Consider the following 18,582-nt stretch of genomic DNA (forward strand, 5'->3'; position numbering starts at 1 on the left):
CAATTCTGAAAACCATATCACACGTAAATTTTCACCACTTCTGAAGCGTGTGCAAAGTTTCATGAGTTTTCGAGCATGTTTAGGCCCTCTAAAAAGCGATTCACTTTGGAGAAGAAGAATAATAATAAACGGAGCAAAAACAATAGGGTCCTCTCACCATCGGTGCTCGGGCCCTAATAATGTAGTCATATTGATATATACTCATAAACTATTTGGCCAAACTGTTTCTTATTTTATTAATTTAATAATAATAATAATAATAATAATAATAATAATAATAATAATAATAATAATAATACAGCTATATTGATATATAATCATAAACAATTTTGCCAAATTGTTTCTTATTTTATTTAATCTATTTTCCAATATTTTAGATCCTTCACCCTAAATTTGATTGCATATTGTTAGCTTGCTAATGAATTTTTTAAAGGAATAACATATCTTTTGAAGCGTGTCATAAAGCCCTCAGTGAGTGAGTGAGAGAACAAATGAACAGGCAAGCTCTAACACATACTCATACTGTATATGTCACAACATAACAAGGGGGCCACTGAGTGAAAATTCACCGTCTCTGTCACGCCGTTGTTCCCCCTCAGGGACCGATGCTAATGCTACAGCTAGCGGCTGTGGAGCGTGTCTGTTCCCGAGGGAGTTCTGCGTTAACTCGGGGCCATTCTACATTATGATAATGGAAGGAAGCGAGTCTACGGGCCCTAATCAGACACTGTCAGCCTTTAACACCAGCCTCAGGGCCTACCAGTCACCGCTACCATCACACTCTCTCAGCTTAGCACCCTCGTGTTTGTTTTCATTGCTAATACATGAAGTTTCTTAAACTGCAAGTCATCTGGACGTTAAATAACTCAAACAAGGCCTTGGAGAGAGAGGTGTGCTAGAAACCGCTCAGATGAAGTCTTCATTTTAATGAATGTAAAGAAAAACACGAGGCTGACGGAATCCCTCAGAGGGAGACGCTTGGTTTTTTCATTTGTGAAATCATTTACTCCACAGTATGACATCTGCCTTTGTTTAAAACAAGCTTGAATTTCCTGTAACAATCCCCCACACTGATTGCCATATGAGGTCCTTCGAATCTAAATAAACGCTCCCCGAGGCTCCAGCCCTTCTTCCAGCATTTCAAACAGAGCTGCCTCTTCCTGGCAGTCTCCTGTCTGTTCCTGCAAAGCATCCGCGCACCAATCCAGTTACTTTATCTCCTCCGCCACGCTCTCCTCATCTGCTTAGTGTCAGCTCGGGCCTATTAGACAGATAAGGGCTTCCCTTGAATCTCTTACGGGCAGGGGTTTTTCGCCGTCGATTTCTCGCATGCCGACTCGAATCACGCTCTTACTCTCTATCGTTCTTTCTCTCCCGTTTCCCGCAGTCATTACGAGCAGGACCGCTCGGCGCTGAAGAAGAAGGAGTGGGAGCGAAGGACGCAGGAAGTGCAGCAGGATGAAGACTTGTTCTCCACCGGATTTAATCTGTTTGGTGAGCCGTACAAGGTAAAGGCCCAATCAGAGCCCACACACACACATACACACATGTTGTGTTTTCATGTTTTATGGGGACTTTCCATTGACGTAATGATTTTCATACTGTACAAACTGTATATTCTATCCCCGAACCCTAAACCTACCCATTACAGAAAACTTTTGCATTTTTACATTTTCAAACAATATTACTTAGGACGATTTATAAGCTGTTTTCTTCATGGGGACCAAGACCCCACAAGGACAAGGATTGCAGATATTGTCAACTTTTTGTAGGGTTTACCAATAATGTAGGGTTTACCAGGCCAAACACACATACACAGGGCTAAAGGATGCTGAGGTGCTCTTAATATTTACACAACTCCTGCTTTCTCCTCGGGTTCAGCTGGGACTGGTTTGAAGGAACGCTTATGATCAGGGTTATGTAACTTTTTTTCCCCTTTAGATGCTTCATTTAAATATTCATTTTAGGATTAAAGTTAGGATGTTAAAGGTGAGTTATATCAAAAACTTTTGAAAAAGCGTTTGACTACTATGCCTGTGCTACTTTTAAAGTCAACATGATTTGGTGTCCGTTACCCATTTTACTATCATAATATGTTCATATTACCAGTTTATCTGGTCATCGAATTACTTCGAAAATGTTTGTTAACATCTTTTTACGTTGAGAGTTGAGACATGTTTAAATTAATATATAAAATGTTTGAATAAATATGATTTAAATATAATTTGCGTAAGCATTATTTAATTATTCAATTATTGTATGCACTTTCTCGTCATTTAGCAATGAACCCCGCCTAAAAAAAAAAAAGAATATTCAACAAGGTAGGGATTGGTTTTGTCCACTGGTACTTGGATTGCAAAAACTTGGCATTACATTCCCCAAATGGAGCCTGAACTGAATGTGAATTTGCAGTTAATTAAGGAAAGGGTGCATTTTGTCCAGGCATTCAGTACTTATTTATTTAAGCTTCTGCCTGCTGAGAACCAAAATGGTGACCCGGACGTGGAGGTTAAAGGTCATATTTACCTTCAAAGAGCATCTCAGCATATCCAATTGGCAATTCTACTTTTTCAAATATAGCTTCATTTGTTATCATTGCCATAACCTTTATTACATTAACATAACTGCATAACTATTGCAGTTGTCACTAAGATTTTATAAAAGGTCTATCTACTGTAAATGCCAATACTTACATAGCTATTTGGCTATTGGCTAACATGTCCTGCAAGTGTGGCGAAAGGAAAAAATGTTTTTGAGGCCTTGTCCACACTAATACGTTTTTATTTGAAAAGCGTTCCAGTTCACGCTGGATTTCATCCTCCGAATTTAAGCTTTATAAAGCCTGAACCTCGTCATCGGTCCTATTTTTTAAACTCTATTGTTGAATCGAATAGCACCGCAACAGATTTTTAAAAATGGTGGTTAAAATAAAATGATCAACCAATCAAAATGAAGCATGAGCTCAACCAATCAGCATGTTCACTCTCAGAAAAAAAGGTACAAAAGCTGTCACTGGGACAGTACCCTTCAAAAGGGTTCTAATATGTACCATATAGGTACTAATATGTACTCTTTTGGAACTAATGTGTACACTTTTGGTACCAATATGTACCTTTGAGGGACTAATATGCACTCTTTAGGTACAAAGGTGTACCTTTTGAAAAGGTACCGCCACAGTGACAGCTTTTGTACCTTTTTTTCTGAGAGTGTTCAGTGCCCAAGTCCCACCCCTGAAAGTTCCTGAACTTTGAAAAAGTTCTACCTCGCGAGCAGGGACTTTCTGAGGGGGGGATTTTAACCCGGAACTTCATTTAGACCCTGGTTCTGCGGTGGAAACACACCGAGTACCACCCCAAAGTCCCTAATTCCTTGGAAAAGTTCCTGCGGTGGAAACCCAGCTTTTGTACACTCTTCATATTGCAGTCCTGCAAAGATGACATAAAATGTACTCGTAATTACTGTCCTGCGGCAAGACATGAGAGCAGTTGCGTTCAGACCAAACATATAATGGTGAGTGAGTGCGACCTGGTGCACCAGTGAATGGAGAGATATTTTGGAGAGGTTTTTCACATGCACAATAAGGTTAATTTGGCGATTTTCCGACATTTCAGTGTGGATATGAAACTTTTGGAAAACGCTAGTGTGGATGGAGTGTTTTGAAGCAAAAACACAGTTTTCCAATGTATCCGGATTAATGTAGACATAGCCTGAGAGTTACATTATGAAAAATATATATATATCTTTGAAATAACACGCGCTGAAGAATTGCGGACAGAATGACCTGGGAAATGTATTAAAGAAGTAAATAAGGTCAGTGTTGACTTCATGTAGACTTTAAGAGCCATTGGACATCTACAGTAGCAGAATAAAACACCTAGCACTTTTGTATGTCACCACTCGAGAACATCACTTTTATTGCGTCAATAAGTGTCAAGGTCGCCCTTCCAGCCTCAGGTAGCTTATCTGTTTCCTTAGCCGGCTGTTAGCAAGGGCCGAGACAGACCATCTCAGGGAGAGTGAAGCACTGTCATTACGCCGGTCCTGAGGTCCTCGGGGGCCAGAGAATGGGATCAATCTCCCCCTGTGCCTCTGTAGGTGAAGAACTGCCTCTTACCTCAATGCGCCATTACAACTGGAAAGTGACTCGCCGCTTACTCGTGCCTAAATTGTTCCATCTGTGTCCATCTGCGATACTGTCATGTAAACAGTTATGATGGGATGAGTTGTGGGACAGGTTATAACTACATTTTATGGCATTGATTTTGATTTTCAGGACAGGGATTTTTTTTTTAAATGGCAAGGACCTGTAGTAACAGTGACAGTGTCATTGAGAGTTTGGCAGTTAAAGGCCCCCTTAAATCAAAATTTAAGTTTTTTAGCTTTTAGTATGATTATATTAGCCTTAAGGCCCGTTCACACCAAGAACGCTAACCATAAAGATAACTATATTAGCGTCCACACCAGCGGATGATATCGTTCTGTTTATTCTACGCGGGTGCTTGTCTGCCGCTTTAAATGCTCGAGCTCTTTATAGCAGGATGGCTTCTGATTGGCTGTCAATGTTTTTATCGTTCATCAGCTGGATAAAATCGTTCTGAAAGTGATTCCAATGATATCATTTCTGTGTGCTGTTATCATTATAGCTGTGGTGTGAACTCTGCTATTCTTTAATATTGAGAATGATTTTTAGAACTATATCTTTATAGGTATCGTCCTTGGTGTGAACAAGCCTTTAAGGTTATGAATAAGCTGGTGTGTTCCAAAACAATGACAAAATTTGCATTTATGAGTCTCTCACTTCCGTTAAAATGGATCACAGATTTTTATGACATCACCGTGGACTTCAGCTTCTCATCATATCTTCTGTCCAATCAAATGCTCTCTAGAATCAAATGTATCATCAGCGCTCAGATTCGTTTCCATGGTGCTGTCTGACTTGCAGTCTGTGAGGTAAACTAAATGCTATTGGCTATTTGAAAAGGGGGAGGAGCCATTCAATATGCCCTGTCTTAGCTTCCTATTTCAGTGGAAATTATGTCAACTCATCATACAAAGCTGTGCTTTCCAAGGCACTTCAGTGGGCCTTTAAATTACCATGATATTTGACGTTTTTCACATAAGGAATGCAAAAACTTTGATTGAGGGTTATTTGAGCTTGATCAAGATAGTTTGGAGTGGAATAAAGCATATGTCAGCTTGTATATTTTAGCTCTGTCAAAGTATCTGTGATAATTGGTGCAGATATGCAAAATGATTCATGAGCTTGATTTACCATCGTGAACATCCGAGTTTAGTTTACTAGAAGAGTTAATTCCCTCATAAATTGTCTTCAAACATAATGGCATCTGTAAACTGGAGCTTTGAAGCAAGGAATGCCTTTTTGTGGAAGAATTTTTCTGTTACTTCCCACAGAGCAGCAGTCGTAGAAACATGTAGTGTTGCCTTCTTTTTTGAGGGATAATTACAGTCCTCCTAAGACAAGGCACTCTCTCTCCCCCTCTTTTTGGGTTTGCTTTTTTTTTTTCTCCTTAACTTTATATCTGCATTTGCTCTCTCTCTCTCTCTTTCTCTTTCTCTAATCAGCTCTACACATGCCATTTATCTTCATCTGGGCCAAGGCCTCTTTCTCTGAAATTAGTTGCCTCAACATCAGAGCTCTCCACTTAAAAAAACAACTTCAGCCTCACATATATAAAGCTAAAATTGTGTCTCTGCTGATGTCAAGTCGAAGCTGCGAGCGTAGCTTTTACTCAGAGTTTTAATGTGAGAATCACTGGTCTCTGAAATACTTCCAGGGTGACATCAGGTGAAGGGTAAATTTGTTGGTTCTGTCGCTTTATTTATACAGCATTTGTAATAATAAAAATGGTCCCAAAGCAGCTTTACGGGGTGCCAAGACTAAATCCCCGGAGAGCAAGCGCAAGGTGTTTGTGATAATGAAAAACTCACTGAAAGTAAGGACGGTGGTTGACTACAAGGTGAACGTTTTCAGACTACAGTCGCTCAGGAAGAAAAACTTCATAAAAGCCATCGGTCATAAATTCAATATCTCTGTTACATAATCTTTTTGTTATTTGTCTAAGAAACTACAGTGGCCCCAAAAAGTTAGTTTTGGTCAATTTAAATAGTACATTTAAAGGTATTGTATGTATTTTTTATACATATCACTTTTTGTCAAACTGGTTGAAACCTTCTTCACATCCTGATAGGAATCAATAATTAAAAAGTGGTCTAAATATTAAAATATGTAATACAGTATATTTCCTGTGGAAGTCTCAGGACCGAAAATATGTTCGTCCAACCATTGCATTTGGTCTGAATGCACTGATCAACATCTTCTGTCAACATGTATTTGCATACCTTCACGCACTCACGCAATCGCACTTCATCGGGGCGTTCCTTAAGACTGTGAAGAGTTGTAGACAGACGTCAGTCACCGAGCATCGCAAACAACCAGCAGCCGCCGCCTTACAGTTCCTCCTGAACCAAAACAACAAGCTTATGCTGCGTTCACGCCATGTCGTAACCGTAATTACAAGATGGCAACCTGTGACGTTCTACCCGGAGCTGTTCACGACCTCAGACTCGGATTTATGCATTCCTATGTCAGCACAATCAATGCTGAAATGAATCTGCGGCAGTCAGGTGGTACAACTGAAGTTTACATTCATTATTATTGTAATGTTGTGACATGAGGTAATCTAACTTCGTCTCGTGTTTTGAAGGAGGCGTGGCTTTGGAGACACTCTAAAGGGAGGGTGGGATCTTATGCTTTCAAAGCTAGCTTGCTATTGCTAGCCTCTCCGCTTACCCTACCTTTAAATCTAATATCCTGTCACTCAGTTCACAGTTGTCCTATAAAGCGAAATAAGGGAGAAAATGGTTTAGAAAACAAAACTCAGATTAAACCAAGAGCGCTTGTTTGTGGCATTGCTCTGCAAAAACATCACAGTTGAGCTTTGAGAACCCGCCTTGAGTCTTGAGTAAATCATTGTCATTCTTGTCAGCTCAAACTTACCTCCCTTTGTGTAAATTAGACTTATTATAGATTTACTCATAAAAACACAGAGCTATTTGCTTGGTGCAATTAATGTTGCGGTGTTAGGAAAGCAGGGGGTGAAATGAATTTAATTGAAAAGAGATGTTTGTTTATGTTTTGTATTGATCATGGCAGTTATTCATCAAATGATGGAGGCAAATGTTATAAACGGGCATATATCCAGACGTGAGGTGTAGTGCGTACACTTTCAGCATTCTAAAGAGCTGATTCAGGTGGATCTCGGTGGTGCTGGTTTGTGTGCTCTGCCGCATCCTTTGTAATCTAGCACTGCAAGATAGGGAATTGCGCAGTGAAAATTGCATTCGGCACTAATTTTGTGGGCGCGTGTGCGGCGTTACCTGATTTGTGTAATTTCTTTAGTGAATCGGGCACAAAAAGACAACACAGACAGCAGATGCAAATTAACAGCGCAATGAATGGACTCAATTCATTCTTACTGAATCCCCGCTTGGTCTCAATCCACAAGTGCACTGGACAAGGAGTGTGTCGTTTCTAGGGCTGTCCGGTGCACTGAACTGTTCATTCCTTTGAAATTCCCAGAATGCATTATGAAAAATAGTGAGCATTAATTGCTATCTGTGTTAATGGTAATACTTTACAATAAGGATCCATTTTTAACACCACTAACTACATTAGTTAACATGATCTAAGAATAAACATTACAGCATTTTATTAATATTTGTTAATGTTAAATTCAACATTTACAATGCATTTTTACAATCAAAGGTTGTATCTGTTAATATGATGTAACGTATCTGAGCTAACATAAACTTTTTATTAGTTAATATGAGCAAAGATTAATAAATACTGTAACCAACTTACTGCCCACAATGATAACCAATGGAACCTTATTGTAAATGTTACCATGTTAACTTAACAAAAGTGTTGTAATGTCTATAAATTTTTTTTTTTTTTTTTAATATATAATTATTAATATTTTCACTTTTCATTTTAAGTTAGTAATGGTATGTGCTTTTGATTATCATTATTAATATTATTATTTGTATTATTATTGTTGTAATTGTCATTGTTATTAAATATTTGTATTTAGCTTTAATTTATTTTTATTTCAGTTTTAGTAATTGTAATTGCAGTACTTTTTTACTTTTTTTGGGGGTAATTTTAGTTTCCAAGGCAACATTTTTCATATGTGTTTATGGTTCACTTTTTTTTTTATCATTTCATTTTTTTTTTTTTTTTTTTTATTTATTTATTTATTTATTTATTTATTTATTTATTTATTTATTTATTTATTTATTTATTTATTTTTATTCCGTTTTCTTTTCTTTTTTTCAGCTTTATTTTTAAATAAAGAAAATATTTTTTTTAATAGTTTTAAATTTAGTTAATAACATCACTGTTATTTTGGGATTTACTGAATGCGTGGTGAGAGAAAATGTAAAATAACATATTGCAATGACTCAGAATTTGAACATTTAGTGAGAATTGTATCAAATTGAAAGACACACTCAATTAAAAATTATTAAAAAAATCGCCTTGCCTCCAGTTTGTTAAAAGTCTTTGCAAAAGAAATATGAATATGTGAATATGAAAAAAAAAAAAAAAACTAGACTGTTTAATTATGGCTTAAGTGTGCAGAGACACTGGACATGTACACTGTACTGGGGGGAAAAAAATGTCTCTCTTGATGATGTGAAATGGAGGCTCAAACAATTTCTGAGTGAGTTTGCATAGAGAATGTAATTGTTTCTGGCCCACAGGAATGTGCTGTCCCAGCATTCCTCGCTGCAGCTGTGCGGTTGCATCACTCTCCTGAATGATGTGCTGTGCATTGAACTCGACTCACTGTGTCCTGTCAAATGTGAGAGGGATTTGGAGCTCAAAGCGGGCGCTGAAGCAGAGCACAATGAAGGATCCAGACAGGAGCACTGTGAGAGCAAGCTGCCGCAGAAGACGCTGAAAGATTAACAAGAAAAGTGCCACGTAAATATGAGTACGCCCCCAAAATGGGAGCGAAAGTTAAACAGTTCGCTCGGAAACGATAAACAGCCGTAATTGTGCTTAATATTTAAAGGGATAGTTCACCCAAAAATGGAAATTAGCCCATGATTTACTCACCCTCAAGCCATCCTAGGTGTATATGACAATCTTCTTTCAGACGAATACAGTTATATTAAAAAAATGTCCTGGCTCTTCCAAGCTTTAGAATGGCAGTGAATGGTTCTTTCTGTTTTGAAAAATATCCATATTCAAAACTTTATCGACTAAAATAACTCAAATAATTGGAAGAGCCAGGACATTTTTTAATATAACTCTGATTGTATTCATCTGAAAGAAGAATGTCATGTACACCTAGGATGACTTGAGGGTGAGTAAATCATGGGCTAATTTTGGGTGAATATCCCTTTAACAGGCTTTCTCCGTGTCATAAGTCACTATACCTTCCTCTTCATGAGAGCTAGGACATGAGCGCTTCGTTTTTTATTCCCTCGCCAACCAGTCTTTGCCGCCCTCCACCCCCCAAACACTCATCTAAGGCTGCTATTAGCTAATCCCCCTAAATCCTGTTTAATGGAACTGTGCCGTTAACAGCTATTTGGGACTAATTTACTGGTTCCCAGATCGCTTGGCACCTTCAAAGCAGTTCCAGTGGTGCTAGCGCCGTAGCTCGAGTGCCCCCGCCGCCCCTTCTGCTTGTTTCCCACATCAACCTTCCCCCCCAGTGTCCCTTCGTGGCCTTTCACTCCTGTTGGACATGCTTTCTCTGTGCAAGGCTGTTTTTAAAAGCTTTCAGCCAGCCAAGGTCAGACCTCTGGAGCTGCTCCAAGAGTTTTCTACCGTCCCAGTCACAGAGAGACTTTTCTCTTTCTTTCTTTCTTTTTTTTTTTTTTTTGCCCCAAGGTAAATATTCCCAAATTACCCTCTACCTCAAACAACTTGCTGAGTCAAACTCACTAAGTGAGCGAAAAGACGCCTAGCTGTGCATGCTAGCACAATACCTTGTTCCTTTTTGCCTACCAGGTTGTTTTTGCGGTTAGTTCTGCATTGCGTAGAAAGGATACTACGTCTGAATTGAATAAAGTCAGTCTAATGCTTAGTCTCGGGAGTGATTTGAAGTTGTTGTGCTCGAGTGTGTATTTAGCTCTACTCTGTGGGAATTGTTGTTATGGTTGCCTTGTTTTTGCCACCAGGTTCACTTAGCGACAGTGTTTTTTTCTGTTCCTAATTAAGGAATGAATGCAGTACAAAAACACTATGAACTTCGTCATCGACAATTATATCTACTTTTAATGCTTGTGTTCTTATGGATGATTCATGTTAGAGGATGCAACAAGCTTTATTGACGTTGAAGTCAACGTCAAACATTTTACTTATAATGTGATGTATTTCTAAATGAAACTGGATATTCAGCAGCAACAACAACAAATAAAGCGTATGGCAGAGCTTGATTGTATACACCCTGTATACATTGTATAATTCTCTGTCGAACATATGATTGTAGAGGTTAATAAAAGTTTAGAGGTGTGGTTAATTGTCCATGTTAAAGGGGTCATGACATATATGTGTATATATATATATATATATATATATATATATATATATATATATATATATATATATATATATATATATATATACATACATATATATATATATATATATATATATATATATATATATATATATATATATATATATATATATATATATATATATATATATATATATATTAGGGCTGTCAAAAGATTAATCGCGATTAATCGCATCCAAAATAAAAGTTTGTGCTTACATAATATATGTGTGTGTACTGTGTATAATTATTTTGTATATATAAATACACACACATGCATGTATATGTTAAGAAATATTTGCATACATATACTGTATATATATTTATATAGTTTATATTATATATAAATATATATATTTTTTTATATTTAAATAACACATTTTTCTTAAATATATACATGCATGTGTGTGTATTTATATATACAAATTTAATTATACACAGTACACACACATATATTATTAAAAACAAACTTTTATTTTGGATGCGATTAATCGCGATTAATCTTTTGACAGCCCTAATATATATACATATATATATACATACATATATATATATATATATATATATATATATATACATATATATACATATATATATATATATATATATACATATATATACATATATATATATATATACATATATATACATATATATATATATATATATATATATATATATATATATATATATATATATATATATATATATATATTAGAGATGTACAGATGTATTGGCCGATAAAAGCTATTATTTTCACTATTGGCCATCGGCCAGTTGTTTAAAAACAGCCAATGATCAGGGCCGATTATATCCTGTCAATCAAAAGTGTGCGGAAAAATGTGTCCTACTGCAAAAATGTGTGAATTTAGGGCAAGTTAATGCGACAATAACGCATTCACAGCAAAAACAGCTACATAAAAGCAGGCTCTATTTGACCCTATGAATTACCCGTAGTTCAAGCCAGGGTTGCCAGGTCTGCAGTTGTTCCCTATAATAGCCTAAACATTATTTGTAGCGCGCCTCCAATAATCGCAAATAGCTCTGTACTTTGTTATTTCTAAAAAGAAACTAAGTGTCATCTTTCAAATTCTGTCCATTTTATCACAAATTCAAACAATAAATGGCGTTTTGATGCTCTTAAATGTGGCGTGACAGATCGCTGTAGCGCCTCAGTTCAAGAAGAGCGCAAGTCTTTTCTTCCAATATAATACAAATTATATCTAGAAAAACATGCATGAATATCAGAAAGATACAGTACAATTTACTGTAATCTATATCGTGTCTCATGTAAACTCAATCAGTGTTGCAACAAGGAAAGATGTCAACAAAACTGAGTTTTGCAACATTTCAGTTTTTATTTGGATGTAATTATTATATCTGAAAATAAATAGCAGTTAAATATAATACCTCTGTTGTTAATTGCAACTAATATTATAGTGTACCAAATGAGAATACCAAAACTATCGGTATCTGCATCGGCTGAGAAATGTTATATCTGTGTATCTCTAATATATATTACTGAGCTATATGCGTTTAAAAGTAGCCTATTAAAATGGTACAATGGCATTGCTCAGTTCAACGTGTTGGGAAATCAGGCATTTTGTCCCGCGTCAGGATTTATTCAAAAGTTAATAACGCTCAACATTCAAAAGGTAAATAAGGATTTCCCACTTGTATTAGTGGGCTTAGGCTATTTCGCCACGTGGATGCCCAATTGAAGCTCTCACAAGCACAACATTTGTGTATTTGCAGAGCTTCCACTCCCCAGTCTTCACCTTTTCACTTGCCTCCATCTCTACCTGCAGACTGAGCTCGTGCGTCATAAAAGTGTAGGCTTATGTAGTTCATAGAAAATTGTGTCTAGTACTATATAAATTGCAAAGGTTTAATTGGCATCTTTATTTCAAACGACCCGACCGACCGCGACCCGAATATCATTAAAAAATATTTTTGGATGACACGTAACCGCGGGTAACCGCGGGTGACCGCAGGCACCCGCTCATTTTGGATCAACCCGCGCATCACATATATATATATATATATATATATATATATATATATATATACACACCGGTACACTACCGGTCAAAAGTTTGGAAACATTAATGTTTTTTTTTTTATGGCTGCATTTATTTAATAAATAAAAAATACTGTAAAAACAGCAATACTGTGAAATATTATTACCATTTAATTGTTTATATTGTAATATATTTTAAAATGTAATTTATTCCTGTGATCGCAAAGCTGAATTTTCAGCAGCCATTACTCCAGTCTTCAGTGTCACATGATCTTTCAGAAATATTGAAAAGATCACATGATCAAGTTCTAATTATTCTAAATGAGGGAATATTTAGTAATTTGAATAAAATGCACCCATGTCCATATAAAGACTGCATTTGACAATGTCCACGCACAGTTTGTACTGTTTTGACACATTTAATGAATGAGAGCGATTGTTTTTCACGCACTGATGAACAAGTAGGGTCAGTTTTAATTTCAAGTTGACTCCAAGCTATTTCAGAAGCAAATTCCCCATCAGTAGAGCTTAACGTAATTTCTTGATGGAATTTCACCATGCGCATTCTTTCTTGCTCGCCTTTTCTCTGTAACCAATCTTCTATTGATTTTAAATGATGTGTAGTCTGAGTTTTCTCGTTTGACTCAGCATCGACCCCTCATCCGAAGCATTAATGGCTCTGTAGACCACTGCTGTTTGCTGTTCCTGTCTTTGTGTGATCCAGACAGGACGCACGCACTGGCAAAGAAATATCGAATTATTGCAAAGACGTTTCCCTGACAGCGCCGTCGTTCAGAGTAGGGTGTAGTGTTTGAGTGCTGCTGAGGTTTCCATGCTGTTTCACTGAGATCTGGAGGTATTGCCACCTTCATTACCATCGCAGTTGTTGGTTTTCTGGCCGGGGGGCAAAAGCCCTGAGTGCTCGCAGCAGATGAGCACAAGGCTCTTTTGTAAACACTGCCAATGTCTTGTCAAGGAGAGACAGCATGCACACAGAGCCACACACGCAACACACAGTGTTGAGAAACAACAGACTACAGTCTACTTCTCATTTAAAGTAGTTAAACTTGAGTGTGTTGGAAGATGTACTTTTCCTATACCAATTTAAAATGTAGAGACAGTTATAAGTAATCATACAACAGTTCGTTCTGGTTCTCTTTAAGATCTTTTTTTTTACGAGTTGTGTTGTGTGTAACTTAAACCATAAGGCCTTTTTCACAGCATAAGTGTCAGCAGTGTAATTTTTTTTGGCACTCATGTTAACATGAGAATACTCAGATCTTTGTGCAGTGCTGCTCATTTTAAGTGATAGTGCACTGTTGTTGAAGTAAATGAATATGATTTGATGAATCATCGTCAAATTATTTCAGTTATTTCAAAGGTCCTTACAGCCTACAACAGCAAAAGAATCGAAGCGCACAAAGATATTGAGCAAGTGAATAAATACCAAGCAACTAAAGGCATCGACCAAGCGGATTTACTCTTCAGGTCTGCATTATTTTTCGAATAATTCAACGTCCCATCTTCAATTATTCCTTACTTTATATAACTTTGCACTATTGTAAGCATAATCACACAATAGCACACTATTTTCTCTCATTGTTTGTTTGATTTGAGCATCGTGACTAAGCCTAAAATATAATTTACCTTCAACATTTCACTTCAGCTTTAAACGGCGATATCTTTTGAATATGTAACTTTGAGATTACGTTATTTGATTGTAAAATCAGAGCAGTAGGCCAATAATAATTAGCTTTTTTTAATAATTGACTTTTCAACAGGTTTTCAAATAGGTTTCCCAGACACTCCCCCATCTGATCTGCCAATGATCTGCTCCAAACTCACATCATTTGTATGAGTCATCATTTGCAACGGGATTTGCATCTTCCTGTTTGAATTATGAAATCAAAATTGACACTATTTACTTTGGTAGCGCGTATTACTAGTCTTGTGGTGAACAATTAACCCGTACACAGAGATTTTTTTTCCACTCCCCTCCAACCGTCACTCTGCTATGAGCGAGGGATGGAGAGGAGGTGCGCTAAAATAAAACCTCACCCTCTATTCAATATTCCGTTTCACTTGGAAATACGTCACAACACCGTAGTAAAGTCGGTTGCTAATTCCGGTTCACCCGGACTTTAATAAAACCAACCCGATCTCACAGCAATTCGTACGTATTTTACGAGGTGTCTAATTCGTACGAATTCATACGACCTCACTCGTATGAATTCGTACGATTTTTGCTACATTTTTTTTTTACAAGTTTTTTACATATTTTACAAGTTGCCCAATTCGTATGAATTCGTACGAGTGACCTACCCCTTAACCTGCCCCTAAACCTACCCATCACTGGGGTTTAGACAAATTTAGACAAATCGAACGAATTAGCCACATCGTACTCACACGTGCGAATTGGTCGTGAGATAGCGTTGATAAAACTGTGGCTTCCCCAATGTTTACAACCTCGATTTATACTTTATTTAACACCGGTTTTGCTGGAAGTTATTTTTTCGTTCTCTTGAACATATGGCATGGGAGCACTGCTTTATTTGCAATAAAGGATACAGACTTTTCCAACTTAAATCAAGCCAATGCAAATCTACTGCGTGATGAGATACTCATCAGTCATTTAACGTTCCTATCGAGCGTGTCAGCTCGCGAATGCATCTGATTCAGTTTTCACGAGTGAACCGATTGTTTATATTGAGGTTCTTGTTAACATCCATTAAGGGAAATTGTTTGAAATACAGGATTCTCTGGTGAAGTTGGAAAGGGCTGGCAATTGAGGAAAACAAAGACTCTCATTGTGCATGTGAATAGCCTGCGCAGAGTGGTAGCGCCCAAGTACTCAAATCTCTAGAACACACAGTGTCTTTTTAATATGACCCCATTAAACTGCATTTACACTGCTGCTAACACCTTAGCAAGCAAACAAACACACACACAGGCATGGACGTATACCAATCAAATAATGCTGACCTCTCTTTTCCTTGTGTGAAACTGTTCATATATTCATTTTGGCTGGATTTTGCTTTGCCACAGGGCTGTATTTTACAATTCAAGTCTGTATTTGTAGAGTCATTACAAGCATTTATCAAGACTTTGTGGAGTGTTTTAAAGAGGCAGCTGACACTGAAGCACTTAAGTATCTTTAAGTATGTAATCTCTCCTTGTCTTGAAGTAAAGAAGGCCACGAGGGGAAGAAGAATGCTGCCCTTTTTCCCAAGATGCCCCTTCCAGGCAATTAAGTAATGGCCCATTACAAAGTCTCTTGTATCGTTTAAAACTTCGGAGTGCTGAAAATCACAATCAAAAAGTGAATGATCTCACTGAACCTCCTAAATACACTGTCACACTTTTATAGTGTATGTATATCAAAGGCAGCAATGCTTTTTGAGCTTGATGGCTGTTAAACATTTAACGCCAAGGTGCTTCTCTTGTGTATCAACATTTTTTCACATTGTTCTCTTAAAATATTTTAAGAGAAGTTGAAATAGATATATTGTTTATATAGAGGAAGAACATATATAGAGCGATAGCATGAATGTGGTGGAGCAGATCATTTTGGTCTTGGTTAAATTGGATGAGAAATGGAACATGGTGTACAGATTTTGGTATGTGGGAAAATTATTGCTCAGTGTAAAATTTTAGAGATCTGTATTGAGATATATGAAATTATTTTGTTGTATGCAATATGCGTAACCTGCGTATGATTTATCCCAGCACACAGCATTGTTTTGGATGTTCGGTAAGTTCCGTATCAAAATAGGTAGGCCTAATACGTCATAAAAGCCGACCAATCAGGTTGTGAACGTATCCCTATGCCTTTAGGTTCGGTGATAAAAATGCCAAACTGAACGCTAAGTGGACCAGGACTAAGGGCGTTTTCACACATATAGATTGTTGTTTTGTTCCGAAACAGGTACTTTATTTGTTACAATGTTGTATTATCCTCTTGGTTCGGTTCTCTTTAATAAGACAGCCTTTCAAAGCGTACCAAAATGTGTTCACGCAAGTCACATGCGAGTAAATTGGTCAGCGTTTGGTCTTATTGGTCTCTGCGTCATCCATCAAGATGATTGTCAAGTTCGCTCCATGACATTATTGTGGCTGTATTTGTAAATGTCGAAACACACGCAAACACTATACAAATGTAGCCGTCATTGCAGCTGTTAAACTACATTTGTATTAATACTGCAGTAAATTTAAACACGCTCTCTCTCTCTTGATCTTCCAGCGTTGTCTAGAGGTTATCAGTGTCAAGACACACAAACACTAATGACGAATGTTATAATGCAGCTAGAACAGGAATCAAGGCTTCATCGGGACAACATTCTCGCACGGAGAAGCGCAATTACACAACGGTTTTAGATGAAGAGGTGCTCTTTTGGTTTTCAACTGTGGTAACTACTAATGTACTCACTCACATTATCAGACACTATACTGCTATTTATATAGCACATTTCCCATTATGATTTATAATAACATTTGGTTCGTTGGTCCGTTGGGTTTGATTACTTTCACACCACAAGCGAATCGCCCCAGAGTTCGTTTGCAATCGGGTCGAAACCACATCGTTCAGGTGGTCCCGGAGCGATTGTTTTGGTGTGGATCCGAGCGCGATTGCCGTGTTCACATATGCCTAAACAAACCGAACCAAGAGAGAAAGCGCACCAGGTTCCGAAACAAACGCTCAGGTGTGAAAGCACCCTAAACGTTTTTTTTTTTGGTCCGGACCAAACGAACTAAGCGAACCGAACTACAAGTGTGAACACAGCCTAAAACTACTAGACATTTGAAAGTGTTTACATATCCAAACACATTAATTGGCTAGTAAAAGCTTTAACCATCAATGTAAATACACGATTAATCCTTCATAAATGGCTTATTCGTCATTTTAAGAAACCTTGAACGGAAAATGTCAGCAATTAACGCTTAAAATAAGAGTATTTCTCTCTTTCTCACCTTCCCCCGAGCTGTAGAATGTGTGTCTGGCCACGGTCCAGCATTCTCATGCTTCAGTCAAGCAGTCGAGCTCACACAACAGCTCTTTGTGTGCACCCCAGATGGATTTTCCCTCACATTGACCGAAGCACCTCGTCTGGGAGGTTCACCCACTCCTCTCACTCAAGAGTGTCCCTTTCAGATCTTTCACTTTAAAAACACTGGAGCAGAGCCCACACTGGCACACATTCCCATCCAAGCACTGTCCGAGAACGCAACTCATGTCGTCTGTATAGTGAGGACGCAGAGACATGCGCCAGTGGACCCAGGTTTTACATTGCGCAAGTGATGACCCAAAATATTACCAAAATTGTTTATTGTGAGAAAGGGAAAAGTCCTTAAAATGACAAGGATCAGTAGTTGAAAATGCAGCATGTATCCTTCCCCCTAAATTATAAATAGCAAGTAGCAAATCATGGTTTTCCTGGGATATAAAGCAAGCGAAAATCTGCTGGCTAGTATTTAATGATTTAATAAAGCAATCAATAAATACAAAACAAATTGCTTTCATCAAACTATTTGTGCTTGTAGACTATTATGTACACTGTAGCATGATATATTTGTTTTTATTCATAATTCTTTTTTGAAAATGTCTTAGTCAATCGCAGTTAACCGTTTAGTCAATAAGATTTCATTGCTGACATTAGTGTTCAGGCTTTACTAGGTCAGAGGTCAGTTAGGCTGAGAAGATCTAGAATCAGATAAGGTCACATGTTAACGGTCCAGTGCATAATTCCATCACTGTTATAATAGCCATGCATGCCATGCTGTGGTCGTGCATCATTTAACATTATTTGTTTATTGACTGTTTATGTGGTTGAAAGCCATAACAGATGCATTTGCATTTTAGAAGAGCTGTACTGTCTGTTATTAATGTAGCAATTACATGTGAAATGAATGGAGAATGCTAATAGATGTTTCTCTCTAACTTTGCTTCCTGGGATTAACGTAGTCTTTAATTGT

General features: G+C 37.4%; 1 protein-coding gene across 1 annotated transcript in view; it reads left to right on the top strand.

The window, feature by feature from the left end:
* Nucleotides 1-18,582, top strand: part of aff2 (AF4/FMR2 family, member 2) — a 237,362-nt gene that overhangs the window by 63,901 nt on the left and 154,879 nt on the right. Inside the window, exon 2 of the mRNA XM_079893420.1 lies at nt 1,388-1,508. Within this exon, the coding sequence (XP_079749546.1) occupies nt 1,388-1,508 (121 nt within the window). The remainder of the gene's footprint in view (nt 1-1,387; nt 1,509-18,582) is intronic.

Source organism: Squalius cephalus (genome assembly GCF_949319135.1).
Source record: "Squalius cephalus genome assembly, chromosome: 14".
NCBI lineage: Eukaryota > Metazoa > Chordata > Actinopteri > Cypriniformes > Leuciscidae > Squalius > Squalius cephalus.